The sequence below is a fragment of the Lepidochelys kempii genome, chromosome 2 (genome assembly GCF_965140265.1).
Source record: "Lepidochelys kempii isolate rLepKem1 chromosome 2, rLepKem1.hap2, whole genome shotgun sequence".
Classification (NCBI taxonomy): Eukaryota; Metazoa; Chordata; order Testudines; family Cheloniidae; genus Lepidochelys; species Lepidochelys kempii.
This window is the reverse complement of record NC_133257.1, coordinates 79,318,725-79,343,294: the sequence shown is the minus strand read 5'-3', so window position 1 is coordinate 79,343,294 and position 24,570 is coordinate 79,318,725. Positions and strand designations below refer to the sequence as shown.

General features: G+C 41.4%; 1 protein-coding gene across 2 annotated transcripts in view; it reads right to left on the bottom strand.

Moving 5' to 3' along the window:
• Positions 1-1,751: 1,751 nt before the first annotated feature.
• Positions 1,752-24,570, bottom strand: part of CDH2 (cadherin 2) — a 175,030-nt gene continuing 152,211 nt past the window's right edge. For both annotated transcript variants that reach the window (XM_073331332.1, XM_073331333.1), the window contains exons 15-16: positions 13,068-13,232; positions 1,752-3,115 (exon numbers count right to left, since the gene is read on the bottom strand). In XM_073331332.1, the coding sequence (XP_073187433.1) occupies positions 2,909-3,115; positions 13,068-13,232 (372 nt within the window). In that variant the 3' untranslated portion in view covers positions 1,752-2,908. The remainder of the gene's footprint in view (positions 3,116-13,067; positions 13,233-24,570) is intronic.

The window sequence follows — 24,570 nt, the reverse complement described above, 5'->3', positions numbered from 1 at the left end:
AATTGTGTGATTACTCTGATCAAGATAAATGGATATCTCTCTTCTTAATGGACGTATGTAACTCCTAGTGCTGTTCATAAGAGCTCTGCATTCAGAAAGAGAAGATGCCCATATCACATTTTTCTTTCATAGTTGTAGTGTAGGAGGTTGGGCATTCTTCATATTCCCCCCCCCCCCACCCTTGTATTTAATGTCAACAGAGTGAACATCTTCGACCTTTCCATTTCCTAGCTATGTTTCCTAGCTTGGAAAAGCAGCAAAAAAATTGGCTACTATAATTAAATACATTTCTGCGTAAATTACAGCTGCTGGGAAAGCAATGAAGACGCTGTATGTTACTAGGGGCCTTTTGCCTACCTGTATAATTTGCATGTATAAATCTAGCTTCCTAAATCATGACAACTTTGCTCACTTACGCACAGGCCATCACGTCTTCATTTGCAACTGTTTATACATCTTTCCTCATCTCTAAATAATAAACGTACACCCATTTTTAATAAAGGAAAAAGCTCATTGCTAACTTTCACACCTTATTTAAAAAATTAGACATTCAGAGTTAGTTATGATTAATTACAAACATACAAAACACCTAAATAAAACAGCCTGGGATGTGGAGACACTAAAGGGATCCATTCTGACCCCATGCACATCCATGCCAAAGTCTCCTGCTCCATGCTTTCAATGTGAGCAGGATTGGGCCATAAAATGAACAGGTTCACGAGGAGCCCATTTAAGAAAATACATAGTCTGTTTCTTAATCCCAGTGATATAGGACAAGCTAAAGATAAAGCTCCGTTACTTAGATTGCAGGCTACACCTTTAGAACTTGTGTCCAAATCCCGCCTACAAACACGGGAAATGTGTAGAGAATGCAATGGGGCTGAAGAACAGAATCCTCAAGCTCCACATGTAGATGTGAGGGGACACACAGGCTATGTCCCATTGACCTGCACCAGAGCAGAGACAGCTGCCACACTATCTAAGAGAAATGGAGATCTCCACTGCTTGATTCTCTCAGCACACAGAGAAGATGTGACATTTCTGCTAAGTTTTGAGTCTCAGGTGCTTTTCAGAATTTGGCCCCTAAAGTATGGATTAAAAATGGGCAGCAAGTAAATGAATTTCTGTGCCTACTACATTCATTTGGTTTGTAAATCAATCGTTAGGTTAGAAATTTACCTAGTTATTATTACCTACCAAATAGAACTTTTTACAAATATCATTATTCCACTGATAAAACCATATGATTTTAAGGAACAATTTGAAGGGCTTTTTCTCACTTGTACGGGGAGTATGGACGCTGACTTCAACATAAGCAAGGTTAGGCATTGGGTGATTTGCCAGGAACTGCAAAGTCCTTCCAACCTATTATATTTATATAACCCAGTATCATAATCATCCAATTATGAAACCGGAAAGTATTCAGAGAGCATGCCAATTGGATTTTTTGGAAAACGTATGTTAAAACTGAAGAGCCATCCATCCATTTGAAATGAGAGTTCTGAAGGTGTTGCCTTAATAGTAACACCACAGCGTATTCCTATTTCATTTTGGCACTTTGCTTCCAAACTTGTAACAAAATTCAGACTTTCTTCTAGCCTACATATAGTTTCTTCGCAGATCATGTGTACTGAATGATGAAAAACTGCACACACTTTTTCACCGTTATTCAACGAAGCTATAGTCTCTTGTATTTTTTTGCTACAATCAGAGCTGCTCAAGTGCAAAAGAAGTCCAAACCAGCCACCAGATCCAAAATTAGCATTTTATTCAGAACGTTGGGGTCAGAGGTGTATCATTTATATTCTGGTACACAATACAGAGGCAAAGCTGTTGTCAGAAGTCTCTCCAGTTCAAAAGCTCCTTTTTCCAACATACTGTATATTTACTAGTACCACCAGTATCAGGCCACCCCGTCTTCTTTTTGGTACAAATTATGTAAAATCGTTTGTGCTAAGAACTTTTCTCCCTCCCCAAACCAAAACATTAAAATAAAAAATAAAATTGAGTACTCTAACTACAGTTCAACAATTGAATCAATGTCACTTGTTTGCAACCTGTTTTGTAAATACTTTACCCATAACGAAAGATATAAACATGCAAAAACCTGAATCCATAGTCCAAATAATACATACACATGTTCTGAAGTTTCTGCACTTCCCAATAGACTATGCCAATAAAACATTATGTACACATACCATTTTTACAGTGAAGTGAAAAAAAAGACAGTACCAGAAATTTTTAAAAAAAGTGTACATGGATTAAGACCAAAATGTGCCTAACATTCTACCATAAGGAAAAAAAAATCAATACTGCTACAAATTGGTGATATGAAAACTCCCTTTATTTGCAACCAGCTGCATAAGTTTTAGAATTTTAGTGAAAAAAAACCCCTAACATCTAAAACTAGAAGTAATGTACATTTTTCAATCTCATGGTCTTCTCCCCCAGATAATAAAATGGCTCCATGAGGTTTTTTTTTAAAATTTCCTTATTTTAATAAAAGCAATGCACTGTAACAAAAGCATGTTGAAGCATACTGTGATTTAATTTACTCCTCCCCACCCCAACATATTTTGTCTCTTTAATGCATCATTTCAGAAATCAGTACCATTAAAGCCTTAAACATAAAACTAATTCCGATCTGTAAAAGGTACAAAAAGGCACATAAAATCCCAGTGCTTCTGTACTGTAAAATTCAAGTGTAACTGAGCTCAATATTGTTTTCCAAACAGCATTGGATTACTGATATTCCCACTGAGCCCAAATTGGTTTGCAGCCTATGCCAAAGCCTTCAGCAAGCACTTGTGCTAGTAGACTACAAAGTGAAAGCCTAGCTTCTGTATGCTTTTGGGGAATATCGGTTGTAATGTTTGTACTTGTCCAAAACCAAAGTTCGCTTTGAAGTTCAGTCATCACCTCCACCATACATATCAGCAAGTTTCTTGAAACGTGGGCCCCAGTCATTTAGGTAGTCGTAGTCCTGCTCACCGCCACTGCTTGAGGAGTTAAGAGAGCTCAAAGACCCAGCAGTGGAGCCACTACCTTCGTAGTCAAAGACTAGGAGGGAGTCATAGGGTGGGGCCGTAGGGTCGTTGTCAGCGGCTTTAAGTCCCTGAAATAAGGAGAAAAGAAGAAAGACAAAATTCTATATGTGACACAGGGAGAAAAAATGTAACAAGAGTATCTCAATTCTGTCACGTCCACGGCAGGCTGAGAAAACCAGATTCTTCCTCTTATCCATTTCCTCAGATTTCAACTAATGAAACAGCATTCATATTTTTGAAACTTCAAAAATATAAATAATGTGTCTTCTGTTCTTATGCTCAAGTTTCCAGCATTAGCCGATTTTGAATTTAACTGAAAATATGGTTACACATCTTTAGAGAACACTATTATTACTGTTATTTCTGTTGCAGTAGCAACTGAATGGGGATTAGGTGCTGTACAAATCAGTATAGACATTCCCTGAGCCAGAGCGCTCACAATCTAAGATATACAATAGGGACCATCACTTGAAGCAGAACTAAGATATGGACAGTTTATGAGAACATGAACAAAACCACAAAACAATGGAGTCAAGGGTATGGAGGGGTAAAGAAAGGAAAGGTTATAGGACAGACAAGTGTGTTTGTATAGATTCGTTACAACAGTGGTATCACATGGTCCCCACCCAACCACTGAAAGACAGCAGGCCTTTGGTTAATCTGCACATGCCACAAGACACTGGTAGCTCCATAAATAAGTAATTGGGAGATATTTAACTTCACTCCTGCTCCCTAGTTTTCAGCACTCAGGTCACCTACCTCTAAGCCCCACCTTGAGGAAGAGAGCATTAATAAATAATGGCCTAGGCTTTATGAGTTTTACAGTGACCACACATGAGTTCTCGTACATCACTTCACAAGTGCAAATAATAAATTTCACAAGAATGTTTTTTTCAATTATTGCTTTCTTGGGATTGTAACCTTTGCTTCAAAGTCTTCAATCTATTAGATAGTCAAAAGACAATCCATAATTTTAAAATTCCACTTCTAAGGCTGAGCACCATAAACTAAAGAAACCCATAATTATCAGTGGATCTCAAAAGTTTGGTGAAGTAATAGTAACAAGACCGGTCTGGCAAATACAACAGCCTGGCCTTGGTTTTTTGGTGGGGCTTATTTCAAGGCAGGGATAACAGATAACTGTTGCCAATCTCATTTTGGAGGGATGAAAATATTTCATTTTCTGAGGACATTTTGAAATAAATACAAAGTCGGGCATGACTTGTGTTTTCTTTTGTGGATGAAGGATTTCAGTTATCAACATCCTGAAGATGATTTAGAAGACCACTTCTATAGCTTGTCCTGAGGAAGTAAGTGACTCGAATTTCACTTTTAGGGGAAGGTCCTAAAGGGTTTGGAGCACATCCCAGGATTTGGCTTTTAATGAGAGACTGTGTTTTGGTGAAACAATTTGATACATTAAAGAACAGATGTTGTGGCCATTCATATCTGCCAGCCAAGGAGAGAGCCAGAATGCTCCATGTCTTTTACAGCAGGGCTTCTCAGCTCATGGGATACATCTTCAAATGAGCTGCAAGCAGAAGCAGATTAACATCTACCCTAGGCCAGAACAAGTGGTGGGCCTTGTGCTAGAACTGTGGCCCAGCCCCTCCCCTTCTGGCTGTGGCCCCGCCTACAGCTCCGGCCCATTCCACCCTTTTCCCCTGCAGCCCTGCCCCTGTTTCGCCCACAGTCCCACCCCATTCTGCACCCACCCCCCCACTGTGGCCCCAAGACCAGAGAAGCTCTGTCCCCCTGCCATGGCCCAGGGGCCTCAGCGGGGAGTGAGAGTGTTAAGTGGCCGCAAAGAAACTTGGGATTTAGAGGGTCATGGCAAGACCATGGGAGACCAAGGCTACATGCCTGACACTTCTCCTCAGGAGCTGGTGGGCAGGGGATCAACAGAGCCACTGCTGAAGAGGAATACAGGCAAGGCACTCCTCCCTTGAAGCAAGGGCAGAGTACGGAATGAAATCTCTCTTTCTCCCTGCTCTCTCTCAGAGACAATTCTTTCCTGGTGCTACCTGCACCATCTTCTTACCCAGGTTTAAGCCTCAAAGCTCAGTCTAGCCTTACAGATTTTAGAAGGTTAAATGAGCATCGTTTGCTAGAGTCTCAGAGACACTGAAAGGAATGGCCATAAAGGCTCAACAAAGAGGGTTGAAGTCTGGAAGAGAATATAAATAGAGTCACCACCTTCAGGGGTTTTCAACCGTGCAGTTTCTTCCACTGGACATGCAATATTTTTTCAAGGCCTCTAGCTGAAGTATCTACTTTGGCAGCCACTGGCAACAGATAAATTGTCAGCCAAAATGCCAGAAGCCTTAGTGAAGAATTTCAGAGGGCGGGCCCTGTCAAGCCTCTGACTCTTAAATTAGCACTTACAAATTTCTCTGAGAACAGCTTCCTGACAAAACAGATTATCTGCAAGATTGAGTATTTCCTCGGAGATTATCCATTTTCAGTAAAATTCATTCAATATGGTTTCACATGGCATGTTGTAGGTCTAATCATGTGATGTACAGCCAATTGCATGGGCACTGATTTTTCTAGAAAACACCCCAGTATCGCTAAATCAGTTAATTAGGCCATATGTCACGTATGCAGAAGAAAAGAAACACCAGTAAAACTATGTGCCTGATTCTCTACTGCCTTGTGTAACCATTCACAAATATGCAAAATGAGTGTACAGTGCTGCCAATGTGATTTAATAGCACGTTATGCCCACTTTGCATGGGTGTACATGACTACACAAGGCAGCAGAGAACCTGGCTCAGGGTATTTAGTTTTTGTATATTTATGATACTAATAACCTCAGCCAAGAACATTTCTAGAATTTAAATAAATGCTTTGGGGTGTACAAAGTCACTGAGCTGGTAATTAGTAGCCAGCACTCTAGTCGAATGATCTAACCAGGATAATTGGTAGCCTTTGTTATATTTCTTTTCTGAGTTTTCCATCCTGATAGCTATAATAAGGACAAATGAGTCCATCATCCTAAATGTCTGTAGCTGGAGTGCAACATCTTATCTGGTCCAACTTCAAAGCTCTAGTCTTTCTTGTTCATTTCTGCTCTTGCAACAGAAACACAATTTTACTTACTGAGCTATATATAGCTGGGTCTACATTGTTGAATGTTCTTCCTTTCAGTCAGTCCCTTAAGCTTGCTCGGGGCTACAGACTCCCATCCTTTTGGATGTAGGTAACGGGGAAGGAAGAGAAGTCCTGCTTCAGCTGAAGAGGTTATGTGGAAAGGATCAGAGCTATTCTGTAAAAGCCATTCACAATGCTGGCCTGGAGCAGAAATTCTGGAGATATTCCTACAGTTTTCACAGTTGATCCACTCTGAGGATGGCCAGCTTGTGAGTCTGACTCTGGGATACTAGCTTAATCGGTATCTGTAAATAACAACAGTTCCCCCATGCAACTGTAGAAGTTCTGCCAGGCACCAGCCATCTACAGCATGAAGCGAGGCTTCCAGACTGAACAATCTCTTATTATTTTCAAGTTGGTATCTGGTACCTGTTCTCAAGGAAACAATTTGCACATTATATACAGCCTCTGGAACAGTGAATTTTTCATTGTCGTTCTATCCTGTAAACTCAATGACACAGCAAGTTTTATTTCATCCACTGCCAGCAATGGATGCTGAACCAGGAAAATCCAAGAGGCAGCATTATGGGGATATCAACATGGTTAAACTTAAGTTGACATTTGCACTGAAAGCAAGGTTAAAAATCCCTCTATTTCATCTTCTAATGCTCCGAATTTAAACACAGTAACTCTTGGGAGGACAAGTGAATTTTCCACAATATATCCTTGGCAAAATATTTACTAAATTTTAGAGGAAATTTAAAATGAGACAATTTTGCTTTCCTGTTGCTGAATAAAATCACCACACTAACCCAATCTGCCATCTACTTCTGTTGTCTGGTGCTATTTCTATGACTAGCTAGCTCTCCATGCCTTCCTCACATGTGTTCATTACCAGAAGGAGTGCCTGTCTAAAGGAGCTGGTAAGGTCATTTGGACTGGGCTTCCCCATTTGAAGAACCACAGGAGGTTTGCCAGATGGATAAGCTGCCTCAGCAGAGGAGATGTAAACTTTACTCAGACAAATTTGGCTGCAACTTCCCCCTTTCTGCACATGCCCCAGCCCCTGTTACTCAGAGGAGGCATGAAGGAGGAAGGGGAATTTGCACCCAGAGTTGACTAAGGAGGTTCAGCAACCTTATGTTTACATAAGCTAAGCACACATAATGCTCTCATTTTATCTATTGTTACCAAATGACAGGAAAGGGTAAACTACAGAATCCTGAACAGGAATGGGAAACATTAGAGAATCAATGTTCTTGTGCTTACATTTTCATAAATGATAGTTCTTTATCGGATCTGAGAGATGTTTGGTGGTGCTGGGATAGGGATTGGGAATAAGGAAGGGAAGCCTGTGGAATAACTGTAACAATCTAAGAGCTGGCTTTTGAAGAGAGAGCACATTGAAGGGCTCCTTCTTGCAAAAAGCTTAACACCATCAACAACAACTTTACTTCAAAGTGAGAGGACGGTCCTCTCATCGGATGGGACCTTTAGTTTGTAATTTACATTTAATTTAATGCAGACTACGTCCTGTGTTGATTAGAAATAGATCTTTAGCCTCAAGCTCGCTACCATAATACAATTTGTTTCAGATTTCTGTTCAGGGACAGGTGACTCTTGAAAATGTACTTTTAGATTGAACAAAGCTATTGCAACGTATGCTTAATTTACACTGGTATGCAAATCCTCAGGTATTCTAAGTGTTAATAATGTTCCACTTTTTAAAAACTCAAAATAGAATGCAGAATGTCTTCAGAGGATTCCTAATAACACATGACTTATCTTACCAACTTGTTTGTACACTGGACTGGAAGCAAAGGAGGTTTTTCCTTAAAATTAGAGACTTATCTATCCACTGAAACAGACAAAGCAAGCAAGTCCCTGTGGTAATTTTTGTTATGCCTGCAAACCATATTATAACTAAGTCACAACTGGAATTCTTTTCTTTTTGGAAAGTGGTTAGCTATTAAGCATAACTGTATAAATATTTTCAAAATGCTTGATTGTTTTAACAGCATTGCATATTTTAACAGTTGTTTTTAACTGCCAGGTCATTAGGATGGTCCAGCATATTCAGTTACATATTCCTCATCAAGTTCCTTGCCTATCACTTGAGTAATTTGGGCCATCTCAAAAAAGATACATTAGAAATGGAAACATACAGAGAAGGGCAACAAAAATGATTAAGGGGGTGGGAAATCTTCCATATGAGGAGAGATTAAAAAGACTAGGACTGCTCAGCTTGGAAAAGAGATGGCTAAGGGGGCAATGATAAAGGTCTATCAAATCATGACCGGTGTGGAGAAAGTGAATAAGGAAGTGTTATTTACTCCTTCTCACAACATAAGAACCAGGGGTCACCCAATGAAATTAATAATTAAAACAAACAAAAGGAAGAGTTTCTTCACACAACGCACAGTCACCCTGTGGAACTTGTTGCCAGAGGATGTTGTGAAGGCCTGAACTATAACAGGGTTCAAAAAAAGAACTAGATAAGTTCATGGAGGATTTGGTCCACTAATGGCTACTAGCCAGGGTGGGCAGGGATACAACCTCATGCTCTTGGTGTCCCTAGCCTCTGACTGCCAGAAGCTGGGAGTGGATGACAGGGGATGGATCACTTGATCATTATTTATTCTGTTCATTCCCTTTGAAGCACCTGGCATTGGCCACTGTCAGAAGACAGGATACTGGGCTAGATGGGCCAGTGGTCTGACCCAGTGTGGCTGGTCTTCTGACTTGCACTACCAGCATTTTTGTAAAATTCTCAGCGCAGACGGTAGAATTAAAAGAAGAGGCTTGTATAGAAATTCGAAGCTCCCGTATGCAAATGCACATGACCAAGTTCCATTCCAGAGACCTTTTTTAGGTGCTGGTAGGGACAAAGGGACTGTGTTGCCAATTCTGGTTTAGAGAGTTTAAGCCCTTTTGCATTCTTTGCTGCTAATTTCCCAACAGCTTTTCACCTGTGACTTGAATGTGCAGAGTATCCATGCTGATGACTGTCTGCTGTCCATGGATGTAGGCACCACTTCCTTGTAGCCACTGAACTGGAGACCTTGCTCTTGAAGCAAATCACATTAAGACCCATAATTTACATAAACTTTGGGTGTACCTGTCCAAAATCTGAACCCAGTCAAATTTGCACAAAGCGAGAATAATTCTCTGAGGCCAATAAGCCACCGGGCTACCATAAATATATTTTCCTCAATAATGACAAGGAATCCTTTTGATCTTTAGATCCACACCTTGTAAAGTTGCTGATCCTGCAACGTCTGTGATTGCTACCACTATCTACATGGCTGGTGATGAGGGCTTCAAAGAACTCCCTACAAGGTGTCTTTTGTCTTAAAGTCTCAGTGATTTTCTGTATATAAGTCTGTGTGAGGCTACTCCTGTTCTAACTTTAGGGTCCTGTTGTACTTCATGTAAATGTATGAGATTTTTATGATTTTATTTAACATTTTAATTTTAACTGGGACTTTCCATTTGGAACCTGCCATGTCCTCCAAGGAGGAAAGTAGGGGAAACATCTAATTTTGTTTCGTGGGAAGATATTTCCCCTTAATTTTGGGATCTTCTTTTTTCATTTTGCCTGTTTTACTGCCTTGCAATTGTAGTATTAAAGCACTAGGGGAAAAACCTGAGTGTATGGCTTTCCAGGTCATCGCCGGATGCAGAGATCTTGCCCTCCTCAGAAGCACTGCCGGGGGGAGAAGGGAACTCTTTTGTTGTAGATTCTCATGTGTGACTGCTGCCCTGCGCAAATGGGTGTGAGGCTGCAATACCCTGACTGGACAAAGAGCTTGCCATGGGGCCCTGGGAACCACCTGAAAAGACATCTTCTTGCTTTCCAAGCTCATTAACATCCATTTGAGTACTTAAGGAAAGACTTATGAGCACTTGAGGCTTTGCTAAATAAAACATTAAGTGTGTTGTGAACAGAAAGAGACTTCCCACTGCTGAAACATAAATTAAAATTGAAATTATAATACAGTTGTTCAGGAGAAGCCAAACCTCCAACTTTTTCAACAGGCAAAACCTGAGGCAGATGGTCATGAGGGGCACGGCTTAGTCTGAAGAGCCCCTGCAACAACACTGGACTGACCCCAGCTTCCACAAGGAAGAGGTGTAGCTCATTGTTTATGGCTGACGGGGGATGCCATGTGCTATAATGATGCACTGCAGTGAGGATTGCAAAAGAAAGGTGCTGAAAACTTGAGTCTAAATGGTTTAAAAAAAGCCTTTCAGCATCAGAAAAGTAACTGAAATAAAGACTTCTTAAAAATAAAATGATGTGTTTCTGAAATTTATTACATATTCAAGGATCAGTCTACCAACCCTTACGTATGTAGCAGTCAACGGTACCACTTACATCTGTAGAAGTTTACTCATGTGAGTAAGGGTTTGCTGGAACAGCTCCCTATATTGCAAAGTAAAAATAAAAGCATAACAGTGAAGCATAATTGTAACTGGGTAGCTGGCCCCTTAAATGGAATTGGGCCCAGCTCTCCTGTTCCAATCCAGGTGCGCCCTAGTTTGGTGTAATGTCCCTAGAAATTAGAAATGAGAGACACTCCAAAGGCAAGGGAGAGTTTAGAATGCTGAGTCCTTAGAGAGAAAGAGAGAATCCAGAGTTCTGAGAGGAGAAAGAGCTCAGAGCTTCAGGGAGGGGAAGCCCCTAATACAGGGACCAGTGGAGCTGTTGAAAGCGGAAGGCAGGAAGGCTGCCAGGGGGTCACCTACAAATGTCCCCAGGCCAGAGAGCCAGAGATAGCAACAGAGGGAGGTGCCTGCTGGCTCTTTCAGCAAGAGAGCTGAAGTCAGAGGGCCAGAGAGGGTCGAGTCTGGGGATCGACGGAGGGGTCAGCTCGCTGGTATTTCTGGGCAAGTACTGGAACCCTACCCAGGAAGGAAACAAGGTAGAGAAGCACCCCACTAGTGGGGTTGGTGTGAGGAGTGGTGAGAGACACCAGAAAGTATCTGAAAGTCTAAGCGAGGCAAGAGACGCTGAAGCTGTACTTTAGAGCTGGAGTGAGGTGGATGCCGGAGCTGTACTTAGTCTGTTGATGGACTGTTGGGCCTTGAAAGACTTGATGTTTGGATTGTGCTGGGGAATTCTGGATTATGGTTCTTCATATATTGGACTTCTGAAATAAATTAACCTTGGAGAAGAGCTATTTATACGCGAAGAGCTTGTGTGAAGTTACTGGGGACTCCATCATGTGAGAGGCAAATAAGGAAGGCAGTCCAGTCATGCTGTGGCCTGCTGCAGAAGGGCACCCACCCAGGGCCACCACATGACTTTATGAAGGAGGGTACAGGCAGGCAATCCATCCCTGGGCAGAAATCACCAGAAGAGGGAATTCAAGGCAGGCAACCACTTGCACAGCCAATCTGAGGCCACGAGGAGAAGGTGCCTTGAAGGTAGTCTCCTGCCTTGATTTCCCTTTTCCATGGCTCAGCATGTCCACATTCACAATAAATCATGACTGGATAGTATAACATCATTGTACAGCACGCAGAAACTATGTCACAAGAACAGCTGGATAAATAATATGTAAGAAATACTTAAAATGGAGCTAGACCATCTCTAGCCCTTGTTTGGCTGTGCAAGGAAGTTAGAACCATCCCCAGAGAGGGGATGGAAACAAGGGACCCATGATGAATGTCACCTTTTCCCCCTCTTGATTCCATACTGTCCAAAAGCAGATTGTGATCTTCTCAGATATTTATTATTTGAAATGTTAGCTGTGTGACTGGCCACCTTGTCACATGGTTGGTTTCTGCCCTGATTCGAAGAATGCTACTCTCAGAATCAGATTTCTAATGCAGATTTTGAATGCTCATCGAAAGTAAATACTAATATTCTCTCAATGGTTACTTAGAAATGGAGGTCTCTGTGTTCATTCCTGGGAGTAATCTTGTTGCATCCAACAAATATTCTAGCAAGCACAAAAGAGGTATGAACATCCCAACAGGGATTTTGTTAAAAAATTCAAATATTCACAAGAGTATTTCTGTAAAATTTTCCTAGCTCCATTCACCAGTCACCTTAAATTGTTTATTCAGGTAACAAAGACTTGAGAAAATCAGAGAATATAAATGACAAGCTATTCTTTAATATTTCTTCTGCCCAAAGTAATAAGCATAAAGAACACACTGAAATGTCTCACATTTTAAGTTTCACAAAACAAATGACTTAAATATACCCGAACATTTGGACAACGATAACAATAATTTAAAAAAAATGTTTGTAGGCAAATATTTTTTTCATAACTGAAAATATCTTTTAAAGTAAATTCTTAATCTTCATTCACTGTCAATTATCTTTTTGTTACTTTGCAAGAATCAAAAAGGCACAGAGCCTCTTAAAAACTCTCAGACGAGGAAAGTACTTAAAGCACTTATATAACATTTAATTTAGCTGCCCTACTCACTAATCTTGTTTGCTGGAACTCTTTTGGTCTTTTTCAAGGCATTGAATTTCCACTATTATCTGGATTCAAAGGGTAATATGTGAGGAAAATCAAAATGAACTTCTTCCATTATTAAATTAATCTGCATTAATAAATGATTTTAGGCTAAATTATAATTTTGTTAGTCTGTTTATTACTCGGAACCCATGGTATAATCCCTCTTGGAGATATTGTGGTTAAGGCTGATAACACAGTATGAATGCAATTAATACAAATGTACAAAAGTTAATTGACATATCTTCCCTTTCTATTTGAATGAGTTAATTAAATTTATCTGCACTTAAAAAGGCCATATTTATTTCTATCTTCCAAGGTCATTTTAATTGTATAAGCAAGTTTTAAAAAGTTATTATGTTCCAAATATAACAGCTATTCATGCAGAGTGCAATTAGCAACATATAAAAGCCTATCGGATCCTACAAGGAAACTATTTTTTCTCCTTTACCTCGTTAATGAAGTCCCCGATATCCCCAGGATGAGGAGCAGCTGATCTGACTGGGTACTGAGGTTCTGCATGGATTGGTCTTTCATCGAGCCGTCTGATCCCCACAGGTTTGATGGCATCTGGTTCTATGGTATCGGGTTGCTGAAGCTGACTTAAATCATAGTCCTGAAAAGAAGGAAACAAAGAAAATGGGTCCAGAGATTTTCAACAATTTTTATAGGAAAATAAAATAAAAAGCACATATTCAGCAAAAGACATACCTTGCAAATCATAACATTTATTGAGAATGATTCTGTAGCTATCCTAATGGAAATCGGCCATTTACATTCATGAATAATGAAGAAAACCATCATTTCTTTTATACCCCGTGTCTACCTTCGCAATACCATATCAAATGTCTATATGTCATCAGCTTTGTAGTGCATCTCATCAATTTTCCATTGAGAAACAAAGATTTGGAGTAGCTCTATTAAGCGACTGAACAATTTGCCTAGTAAATGCTGATTTACAGCATGTAGCACAGATGCCAGATCTGACCTGTATTTTTCAAACCAAATAAATGCCAGACGCCCTCATTCTGAGACATACGCAAGTGCAGAGTGCTGCAGTTTTATAATACCTTCCAAGACTGAGTTTAAGACTGCTTGCTGATTTCATGTGGCTTCCATAACAGGAAAGCTAAAGGGGGAAAATGTCATGAAAAGTACAAAACTTCTCAGATTTGGCCTTAATTCTAAGCACTTTCTGGAGATTACTCTTGGAATCCGATCATTAAGTACTTGATTCTGCAGATTCAGAATTCTGGCTGATTGATGACACGAGCATAGCATGAATTCCATGTCAACGGAAGAAAAAAAAATCTTTCATTAGTTAAATATCTATAGATTTAAAATATAAATCCCCATCCTGGGCTGCATCTGAATAGTGCCCAGCAGGTGGATGCCCGGCCAGGCCCTGGTATATAAGTAGCATAACCTTAAGGCTGCTCTACATTATGCCAGCTGGCCACTGCCCCACGGGTCATTCCAGCAGCCAGGGGTCACCCAGCCATTCACGCCCACATTTTCCGAGACATGCCCCGTCATAAATATAAAGGGAAGGGTAATCACCTTTCTGTATACAGTGCTATAAAATCCCTCCTGGCCAGAGGCAACATCCTGTTACCTGTAAAGGGTTAAGAAGCTCAGCTAACCTGGCTGGCACCTGACACAAAGGACCAATAAGGGAATGAGATACTTTCAAATCTTGGGTGGGGAAAGGCTTTTGTTTGTGCTCTTTGTTTCCGTGGTTGTTTTCTCTTGGGACTGAGAGAGGCCAGACAGAAATCCATCTTCTCCAACCCATCCTAATCCAAGTCTCAATATTGCAACCAGTATAGGTAAGCCAGGCAAGGCGGATTAGTTTATCTTTTGTTTTATGTGAATTTTCCCTGTGTTAAGAGGGAGGTTTATTCCTGTTTTCTGTAACTTTAAGGTTTTGCCCAGAAGGGGATCCTCTGTGTTTTGAATCTGAATACCCTTTCCATCCTGATTTTAACCTTCTTTCCTTCCTTCCTTTCTTTCTTTCTTTCTTTCTTTCTTTCTTTCTTTCTTTCTTTCTTTCTTTCTTTCTTTCTTTCTTTCTTTCTTTCTTTCATAAAATCTTTCTTTTAAGAACCTGACTGATTTTTTCATTGTTCCAAGATCCAGGGGTTTGGGTCTTTGATGATTCTGTAACCAATTGGTTAGGATATTATACTCAAGCCTCCCCAGGAAAGGGAGTGTGTAAGGCATGGGGTGATATTTTGTGGGGAAGATGTCTCCAAGTGGTCTCTTTCCCTGTTCTTATTTTAAAACGCTTGGTGGTGGCAGCATACTGTTCAAAGACAAGGCAAAGTTTGTAACTTGGGGAAGTTTTAACCTAAGCTGGTAAGAATAAGCTTAGGGGGTCTTTCATGCGGGTCCCCACATGTGTACCCTAGAGTTCAGAGTGGGGAAGGAACCCTGACACCCCCTATGCTGGGACTTGGGTTGTGGGGAGTGTAGGAGCTGATGTGGTGGTCCTCTGCCATCAGAGAGTGTCCCCTGTATAGACGAACTCCTCATGGAGTTGGATCCATTGACTTTCTGGATGCTTTGCACACTGAAGTGGGGATCAGGATCTGGCCCATGAATATTTAGACCAGGACTATGCCATGTCTGGCTATCATCTCAATTAAATATAAAGATTGTTTTTTAAAATTATGGTCCTGAAGGTAGTTTCAGAGGAAGATGTAAGGAGTTAAACAATACCAACTGAATTTATTGGAAATGTTGAAAATCCCATAATATCATTTAACATTACTTTTCCACATAGAGTTGGCCTAGTAAAGATTATTATTTAGAATTGGAGCTCTCTGTCTGTAGTGGGTCTCATGAAAGGCACTTCAGAAAATGTGACATAGGGTGTTTTTGAAAATGTTACTTTGTAATAAAAGGGGTCATGCAGATGGGTGGGTGAACAGGTTTGCTGATAGCAGTAAAATTTGGGAGAATTGTAACAAATTGTCATTTGCACTCTCCATCCCAAAATTTGTTACTGTTCCTCAGCTTTGGGATTGAGACTTTTTGATGGCCATAAATATGTAGATAAAAAGGTGGAATAGCATTGATGAGCTCTGGGAATGGAATTGCATACATTTAAAATTTATTGCCTGTTTTTGAATTAGCTGATAAACTCTTCCTCTTTAAAGTGCTCAATACACAAAACAGAATAATAAAGCAGTCTCTACTAAACAGTATGTGAGGTCAATACAATGTAAGAACTGATGAAAGGTGTACAAAAGGAAGAAAGAGCTCTTCATCCTTTCCCTCTATTAAGTAAAATAATCCAAAATAGTTTAGCGACATGTCATATCAGAAAATTCAAGGAAAGACAAAGCAGAATTTTGATTTAAATTTTTAGAAATTATGAAAACAGACTCTAAATATACTTCCCACACCCTCATGAAAGACAAATGTGGAAAACATCAACAGAGAGGAATGAAAAACAATTTCTTGATTTTTGTACTCAGCATTTCATGAGGACGCACTCGAGGAAATATGGTTAATAACCAATTTAATACAACTGTGAGGCCCATTCAATTTTTATAATGATGTTAAAAAAAGGCATTTTTGAACAACAATCATACAGCAAGAACAAACAAGTCAGGCACAATAATTTAAATATGGTAGCACTCTTTTTTGGTAAGTTTGTAAATATTCCTGGTCTCTACAGATATGGAGGTTACCTTCTATTGCAAGTGAGTTCTACTAATGCCAAGTTTGTTTTTACACAGCCACCTAGACCTGTTGGTTCTCAGAGCTCAGTCTATAATACTCCCCTGCCTTGTTTTCCAGCTATTGAAACTGTCTCACAGGAATGTCATTATCAGGGACGGCATTCACCAAGGTATGTATTGTGCCTATTATCAGCATATATTCTCTGATACCATTAAAACGTCATTAAAATATTTATCAGAGAGCCATGGGTAGGATCCTGACCACTCCACCAAAATAATTCTAAATTGGCCCAAAGATTGAGAAAAGAGATGGGCCTTATTATACTTTGACATGGAGTTCTGGAAACCAGACGACAGATGTGAATTCCGGAGTGGAGAACTTTCTGTCTAAAACCAATTCTACTTTTTGAATGAGGGGAAATGGTAGACGTCAGTATACTTTTGGAATCACAGGTAAAAACAGTGAGTCAGTGCTTTTTACCCAGCCACCTGGGTGTCTTTCTCTATGTTGTGCCATGAATCTCTATGACACCCTCTGGGGTTAACTGTTTTAGCACACGCTGTTTAGGACTATCCTTGAAAACTGCTCCTGAGCTTCATGTAGCGCAGAAAATGATGGCCTATCTATTTAGTAGTGCAATCAGTGTTTAGCACATACCCCATGTGCTGCATGTATTGCACTGGCTTCCTTTTTGCATTCATGGAGTTGATATTAATCTAGAAAGCCCTATATAGTTTGGGTCCTGACTATTTAAGACATTTCCTCTTTCCCTCTTTAAACATGCAGCCAAATCACTGTTTGGCCCTTGTTTACGAATATGATGAACAAGGCTGGAAATCTATCAGCGAAGACAGCAGGCAATGCCTGCCAAATCTTTCAGGGTATCTCTTCACAGCCCAGGTTGACGGCCTCAGGCCTGAACGGCTTGCACTAGTGCTCTAAGAGTATATCTATAAACAGCACTTTGAAGTTGCGGCTTTGGCTGGAGCTCAGGCTCTGATGCCTCTTGAGGGGGGCAGGCTTCAGAGCCTGAGTCTAATCAACACACTATCTACTCAGCTGTTCTTAGAGTTCTAGCATGAGCCCTGCAAGCCTGAGTCTGCTGACCTAGGCTGAGAGATTTGCTGCCATGGGCTGTGTAGACATATCCTCAGAGGCTCCCTTTACTTACCAGTATCATCATCTTCTTCTGTCTAGCTCAATCTCCAGCAGCTCTCAAATTTTAGTCCCTCCCAGGGAATTTCACATCAGGTAGATCAAATTAACCATACTTTGTGACTAGATGTAAGAAAAGACAGCTAACTTTTTCCATAACTGGTGTTCTTTGAGATGTGTTGCTCATGTCCGTGCCATGTTAGGTGTGTGCTCGCCACGTGCACTGGTGCTGGAAGTTTTTCTCTCAGTAGTATCCGTAGGGGACTAGCTCTGGCGCCCCCTGGAGTGGTGCCCGCATGGCGCGGTATAAGGGGTACCACCGGTTCCCCCATCCCTCAGTTCCTTCTTGCCGGAACTCCAGCAGTGGGAAAGGAGGGCAGGTCATGGAATGGACATAAGCAACACATCTTGAAGAACAGTAACGGAAAAAGGTAACTGCCTTTTCTTCTTCAAGTGCTTGCTCATGTCCATTCCGTATTAGATGACTCCCAAGCAGTACCAATGGAGGCGAGTAGGATTTCACAGAAAGGTATAAAAAACGGGGAAGATGGATCCGGGGAATAGCCTGCTGCAGTGGGGGGCAACCTGCGGCCTGCACGCAGCCCATCAGGATAATCTGCTGGTGGGCCGTGAGACAGTGTTTACATTGACCGTCCGCAGGCAAGGCCACCCGCACCTCCCAGTGGCTGGTTTGCCGTTCCTAGCCAATGGGAGCTGTGGTAAGTGGCAACCAGCAAGTCCTTGCAGCCTGTGCTGCTTTCTGCAGCTCACATTGGCTGGGAATGGTGAACAATGGCCACTGGGAGCTGCAGGCGGCCGTGCCTATGGACGGTCAATGTAAACACTGTTCATGGCCCGCCAGTGGATTACCCTGATGGGCCGTATGCAGTCCACAAGTTTCCGACCACTGGTCTGGTAGGTTGCCTTCGGGCACACCCTCAAAATGATCGTTTGGCCCCCTGCTTGTTTCGGGTTGAGCCCGACTGAGCAGAGAGTGGAGGAGTGTGGCTCGGACGGCGTTTGTAGCCTTTGGCTTTCTTGTGAGGCAGGTCCTGCCAAGACTGGCTCTCTTGTCCCTGAGGCTGCTGCGGCTTGAACCGCTTACACGTCTGACCTGGGACATAAAGCCCCAGAGTTTTCAGGGTGGTAAGGGAGTCCTTCAAACCATGCAGCTTGCTGTCTGTTCTGCAAACAGGGTCTGGCCATTGAAGGGAAGGTCCTTCATTGACTGCTGAGCTTCACTGGATAAGCCTGAGAGGAGCAGGCAGAAAGTGTGCCGCATGGAGAGGGCGGAGCCCATGGAGTGGGTGGCAGAGTCCGCTGCATCAGATGCTGCCTGGAAGGCCACCCTGGCCATGCCTTCACCGAGGATCACTCAGAATTCCTTCCAGGATCCTTCAGGAAGGGAACCCTTGAACTTGGCCATGGTCTGCCACATGTTAAAGTCACAGCAGCCCAGGAGGGCCTGGTGGTTGGCCACAATCAATTGCAGGCTGGAAGATGAATAAACTTTGCATCCAAAAAGATTCAGCCTCCTTGAGTCTTTGTTTTTGGAGGTAGCACATGCCCTGTCCCCAGGCTGAGTCCCGTTCAGAACTCACAAAGACTCTAAACTACAATTAAGGGTAACTATTTTAACTACTAACTATATACAACTAAATCACAGGTTATTTAAGTTCACAAGAACAGAGAACAGGTAACACTAGCCAAAGCAGCAGACATTCCAGCACCGTCACTGGTGGCAAGAAGGAACTGAGGGTGGGGGGAGCCGGCGGCACCCCTTATATCGCACCATGCGGGCGCCACTCCAGAGGGCGCCAGAGCTGGTCCCCTACGGATACTGCTGAAAGAAAAACTTCCAGCACAGGTGCATGTGGCGAGCACACACACCTAATATGGAATGAACATGAGCAAGCACTTGAAGAAGAACCAGCAGGACTAGAACCTGGGATGTTCTAGGCCACTGATACTTCTGCATCGTCATTGGAAGCTTGGGCTGGGTTTCCGCTGGAGGACCCTATGAAGCTAGGCTCTTCAGGAAGTACCGCTCTGCATGGCCTGATTGGCGGCCTCTGACAGCCCACTAGTTGGCTTATGCTGCTCTATAAACTGGGAAGCCATCATGGGGAGCTGTCTGAGCTGTTTGCTTTTGCTCCAGACCTTTCTTTGCTCTGGCTTCTGACCCTAGTTTGTCCCTAACTCTGCTATTTGCATGTTGTCTATAACTTGGGGCCTGATGCTGACTTCCAGGTATCCTGACCTAACTTGACCCTGACACCGCTACTCATCTCCTGACTGCAATTTAGTAGCTGACCGGTGCACACAAGCCACCCACAGCCCAGCCCTGACACTAGGCAGCTCTTGCACTAGATCAGATACAAAAAGCTATATCTCCTTCCCAGCAATCTCCCAGGACAGCCTCACTGCAGTACCTCTTTGGAAGAATCTGTGCCAATATCGTGCCAACCAAATTATCAAACCAGATCTCCATAATAAAATCCTAAATGATTACATTATACTACCAACTTGAAAAAAAATGACATTTTACTAGGAAATATTTTGCCTATTATTGCTGCTAAATACTGAAATAAATTAGCTAAATATATGATTTCTCACTATTTTTCAGTTTGTTCTTTTAGTGCATTTGGTGGCACTTTGTATATTGTCACTGTCTTGTAGATACATGAGACAGGAAGCTCAGGTTATCTTTGGTATTGTTTCTCAGCCTTGCTGAAAAGTTCCTTGTAAACATCAGCACTGAAGCAGAAAAATCTTACTTTTTTCCCCTCTCATTTTTTAAAGAAAGGTATAAAGAAAAAAAAATCTGGATGTATTATTGAAAGGGTGTGCTAGCAGAAACTTGAGATTTCTGAATTAGGCTATTTAAAAAAAAAATAAAGCTGACAATATCCCTTTAAATCATGGATGGTGGTGACTTTGCAATGGAGAGCTCTGAGGGGAGATTTGGGTCACTGTTAGATCCTGCTTTGCATTCCTGAACCCTGACACCAGCTGAGACAGATCTTAAATGTCAACCAACTGGCCAAGCCCCAGAAATTAACTGCTTCTTAAGTAGGAGGTGCGTAAAAGGGTCCAAACCCCAAAGTTGATTCCTTTCTGGATCTCTAACTCCACAGCACCTGGAAGCACATACCAAATTTCTCAATGACCAGAATAAGATAAAAATGCCATTTTACAATCCCCAGAAATCACTCATCCAAGAGTATACCCCAGTCCAAACAGAGAGGTTCCTCCCCTATCCCCTTGATATGTGCCTAAACAACTTCCTCCTGACACTACAGGGCAGTTGTCACCCACCAGTCCTCACTCCTAAATTGAAAACCTCTCCCCTTTCATGGTGTAGGATAGCTGTAATCCAGTCTCAACCTTCCTTCCAAAGACCTAGGTCAGTGAGAATCAAAACCTGATTGCAGGAAACTGGGGAAGGCCCCCTGGATATGTTCACTTGCCTCCAAAAGAGTAAGTAAACATACGAATAAAAAAAGCTTCAACTTGGCCCACAGCAACAAAACACGCTCCCTCAGCAGTTCAGTTACAGGAAGACAGAAGTCTTCTCAGCGGCCTAAGAGAGGGCTGTCACTATAATTTCTCCCTGGCTAATGTCCTCATTACAAATACCACTGAGAGACAGAAGACTGGGCTGGGGGCACATCCAACTGAAGGCACTTTCCCCTCATGGCAATGAAGGGAAGAGAAAGGAGGAACTCACTACTAAGCAGGTGAAACTTCCCTTCTTATAACAGCACTGGGGGATGAGGTCTTGATCACGAATTGAGGGCAGGAAAGGTGATTATAAAAAGCAACCGCCCCTCTCACCATTGGATTTCTGAAGAATCCCAGCAGGAGATGAGAAGACAGACCAGGAATAGTGGTGCTCAGTGGCCACTACACAGAAGCTTTGAGCCCCTCCAATTTATTTTACTTGGACAGCGGGCAGACCTTTTTCTGGAATAGATACGTCTAATGTACGTGCTGCATTTCAGAACGGCTGTATGGTCCCAGAAGCCCATGTATATTTAAGCTTAATAGGTCCTTAAATCAGGGAAGTATGGTAAACTAAATGAAAGACAGACATATAAATACTCATTTGATGGTTACTAGAGTCTGGAATGCTATCATTATGAAGGGACAAAGTATATACAATGCACATATAGCGCCTCTGTCTCACAACTGTCTGACAAGTTATCGTATCTCTGACTGGTAACTGAATGAAAAATGTTTGAAAGTGGTTCAGTTTAACAAATGGCACTGTCTGCAGTGAATACTATCAAGAACAATCTCTTATGTAGTTTCAAGGACCAACAACTGACCCTCTAATAAGCATGTGACACCGCTGCAAGTGGGAAAAAAAACTAATTATGCCAAGGAATATATAACTCGAAACTGGGTTTCAGTAAGTGCATCAGGAATACAATACAAAGTACTTTTATGCAACATCCTTCATACTAAGCATCTCAAAATGATTTACAGATAGGAGAAATTTTACCATTAATAAAAAACCCCAAAACAGATGTATTTGAAGGGAATCCAATTACAATGTATCAGTTCTCCTGAGTAAAACTGAAAGATTGGACTGCAGCCATGCATATTTAAATTATAGGGATAGGCACACATTATATAGGTTATAGTATTAAGCAAAGTATAAGGTTATATTCCCAGGTATTCAGGTGCATCCCAAATTTAATGTGTGAAAACTGACACAGTTGCATTGATTGGGGCAAAGCAAGTATTTGATACAGCTGTGCAATCCAAATTGGAACAAAACAAAATAATAGGAAATATTTTGATATGCTCAGTACTTGAAAGCTGTTAAGAGTTTGGAAGACTGTAGCTCTGAAATTGGCCAAATTATGCTTTATTCTGTCTACATATCTTGGAGTGAAAGAGGGGAACAAGTCAAGCAGTTGTGGGGAGGTTGTCTAATTCAGTAGGATGGAGACATTGCCCTCTCTTCCCCCAGCACACCAGCATATACCTACAGGGGAATGTCTTGGAGAGTGCAGGCTACATCTTTGCAACAAGTGTAGCAAGAGGCACTGTGCTGGGACCCCTGGAAGTATTCTCATAGTCAGACCAAACGTCCATCTAGCCCAATATCCTGTCTTCCAACAGTGGCCAAAACCAGGGGCTCCAGAGATAATGAACCAAACAGCTAATCATCAGCGATCCATCCTCTGTTGTCCATTCCCAGCTTCTGGTAAACAGGGGCTAGGGACACCACTAACATGCCACAGTCAACATGCATCCTTCCACACTACTCCAGAGAAGAAGGTGCGTCTCGTGCCACGAAGTTCCACCATGAATACATCTATAATTTAATTTAATCTAATTAGAGAAATGCACAGCAAAACACTGGCACCTTTCAAGATTAAGTTTCCTCAAAGAGGATTTTTATATACCATGTTTTTTCTTAAGGTAGAAGCAATGTCATGGCTTTGAAAGCAACCAAAGGTAATTTTAAAAAATGCTAAAAGGCAATGCCAGCTGTGTTTGATTGTGGCTCGAAACATCTAAAAATGGGTAGGTAAACCTGACAGACTATTACTAGCGTCTTCAGACTGGGTAGTGTTCCCTTCTGTCTGAATTGCAGGTTTTTGCAGACTCCCGATGAACAGGGCAGCTACGACCTACTCTTCCTGTTCTGGACCAGCTGCTCTGGTTATATTTGAATGTTAAGGTATTTACTTAAATCATTATCAAGAGTTTAACAGATTTTTCTTGTGAATCAGTGAATTATACTGTGTGTAATTAGAGAACTGGATCTGGTCTACATGAGTATGTATCATAACTGCACAAGCCAGATTCTCAATCAAGTGAACGAGCTAGCGACCTCTGTAAAATACAAAACACAGTGCACAAGTAGGGCCAATTTTTCAAGATAATGCTCAGATCCATGAATAAACTCATAAGAGTTCAAATATGACTGTCCACAATTCCTGTGACTGTGTGTGTAAACTGCATGACTGCATACACAAATGTCTAGTTGGCCACCTAGCTAGATATTTTCATATACAATTACCCAAGCTGCATGCACAGCCCAAGTAACTGTGTGTGGAATCACAGCTGCCTTTTATTTTAAATGTAGGACTTTTAGGAATCATACCCAGGCACTCCATATTGCAATTTGACTTGACCAATCTCTAAGGCTCAGACCCATTCACTAGAAGAACAATCAATTTCAGCAGAATTTCTCTGCTGTTGTACCCACTTAGCTTAAGTTACCTCTTAAACACCCCCAAACCCTAACCTGGAAGGGAGTTTACACTGAAAATATTGGTCCCGATACTACAAGGTGTACTTTGCAGGCTGAATCCGACAGTGGCTCAAGTCAACAGGCTTCAGGAAGTGCAGTGATCTACATAGGTGGTGCAGTTTTGCAGGAGTGTTGCTATTTATGAAAAGCCATAGCTTCACCAATAGTTGACGCCTTTTTTTATTTTCCATTCACTTTTCTGTTACTTTCTGCTGCCTTGGTTTTTCCCATTTGTTTTTATTATCAGTCTATCTGGAGCACGACAACTTTATAATTTCCTAAGATAACCAAAGATCCAGCTAGCTTTTTTTATTAATAAAAAGTGAAAGTTAAACCCAAGCTACAGATAAAGCTCTATACAAGGCCCCAGATTCTAGACAGGATAAAATATATTGCAACGATTTTTGTAATGGAATTAAGAAAACATTACCTTTTCTATAATTAGGGAACGGTTCACAAAGGAATGAAAATAATTCCTGCACATGAGCATTGTATGTAATCATTCAGAAAAAAAAGTCAAAATTTTTAATATGCAAATTTGATCCCAGTAGGAATTTCCTTTTAATGATAATAATGGAGATGCCTACTGGCTTATAGCAGTTAGTTTATCATTATCATTAAGAACTCGATATAAAATGAATGACAATCTTATCTAACACAAAACAAAGGATAAATGAGGAGGGAAAATGATCTGGTAAGCCCTTTTATGTCACTTGTCTGATAGGAAGGTAAAAATAAAACATGATAGTAGGAGTTTACACTTTGATCGGTAAATAAGCAGTATCTTCATATATACAAGAAAAATACCAGTAGGGTCCACAGCACAAAACTGATC